This window comes from Microtus ochrogaster, linkage group LG1, assembly GCF_000317375.1.
Source record: "Microtus ochrogaster isolate Prairie Vole_2 linkage group LG1, MicOch1.0, whole genome shotgun sequence".
Classification (NCBI taxonomy): domain Eukaryota; kingdom Metazoa; phylum Chordata; class Mammalia; order Rodentia; family Cricetidae; genus Microtus; species Microtus ochrogaster.
This window is the reverse complement of record NC_022027.1, coordinates 5,714,198-5,715,236: the sequence shown is the minus strand read 5'-3', so window position 1 is coordinate 5,715,236 and position 1,039 is coordinate 5,714,198. Positions and strand designations below refer to the sequence as shown.

The following is a 1,039-nucleotide window of genomic DNA, read 5'->3' as shown; positions in this document are numbered from 1 at the left end:
CGGGGGCACCGAGTCGCTCCCGAAGTCTAGCAGCGGCGCGGCGGCTGCGGCGGTGGCGGGGGGCACCGGGGCCGCGGACAGCCCGACTGCCGGCTTCCTCTCCAGCACCTCCAGCTCCTCCAGGTCCTCGTCGTCCTCCTCCTCCTCGTCCTCTTCCTCCTCGTCCTCCTCGTACTCGGGATCTGTCACGAACTGGTACTGGAAGGCGGGCGGAGGCCGAGGCGGGCTGTCCGCGGACGAAGAGACGAGAGGCGACTGGTCCAGGTCTTCCATGGCTGGCGGATCGGAGATGATGCTGCAGCTACTGCCGCCGCGGGGCCGCTTCTCCTCGGGAGTCGCGGGCGGTTGTGGGGGTTGGGCAGGGCTGACACAGGCCGGGCAGACCGAGCCGAGGAACCTGCAGAGGCGACGGCTCCCTGAACAATGAGACTTCTCCTGCCTCCGCGCCCGAGATGCGCCACCCGCCCTGTCCCCGGTTGCAGGCGCCGCCGCCGCCCAGACGAGCTTCGGAGAGAGGCCAGCAGACTCTCCGCCCAGTTTGGCGTGACTCACCTTCCCGGAGGGGGGGGGATAGGCTGGCTGGCGCGGGAGACAGAGAGCCAATAGGACGCGGGATAGAGAAGATGGACAGCAGCGTTGTCCAATAGGAATGAGAGAGGCTCCCGGGGTCTGCCGCACTTCCTCTCCTGCAGGCGACGTTCGGAGGGCGGGTTTTGGGGCTGGGATCCACCCCCACCTCGAGTAGCGGCGGAGTGGGGTGGGGTCCTGGCCTTGCCTACAGCAGGATTTTAGTCTACGGCGCTGCGCACGGGGGAGGGGCTGCGGCCCGAGGGGTTCGGAGAGTTTTCCAGCTAGCCAGCGGAAGGGCGTTATCCTGGGGACCTAGGAGTGGAAAGTTTCCTCCCCAAAAAGGAAAACAAGCAGTGGAGAAAGGTACTAACAAGACCGAATTAGGCCTTACAGATTTTCAAATAAAAGACTTATTTTCAGACAACCTCCCAACTCATAACGTCCACCTCCTCAAAAGGGAAAAGATTTA

At 64.1% G+C, this 1,039-nt stretch overlaps 1 protein-coding gene across 1 annotated transcript in view; it reads right to left on the bottom strand.

Annotated features, from left to right (window-relative positions):
* The window catches only part of Rtn4 (reticulon 4), a 59,212-nt gene extending 58,663 nt beyond the window's left edge, over positions 1–549 (bottom strand). Inside the window, exon 1 of the mRNA XM_026785055.1 lies at positions 91–549. Within this exon, the coding sequence (XP_026640856.1) occupies positions 91–273 (183 nt within the window). The 5' untranslated portion in view covers positions 274–549. The remainder of the gene's footprint in view (positions 1–90) is intronic.
* Between the last annotated feature and the right edge of the window lie 490 nt (positions 550–1,039).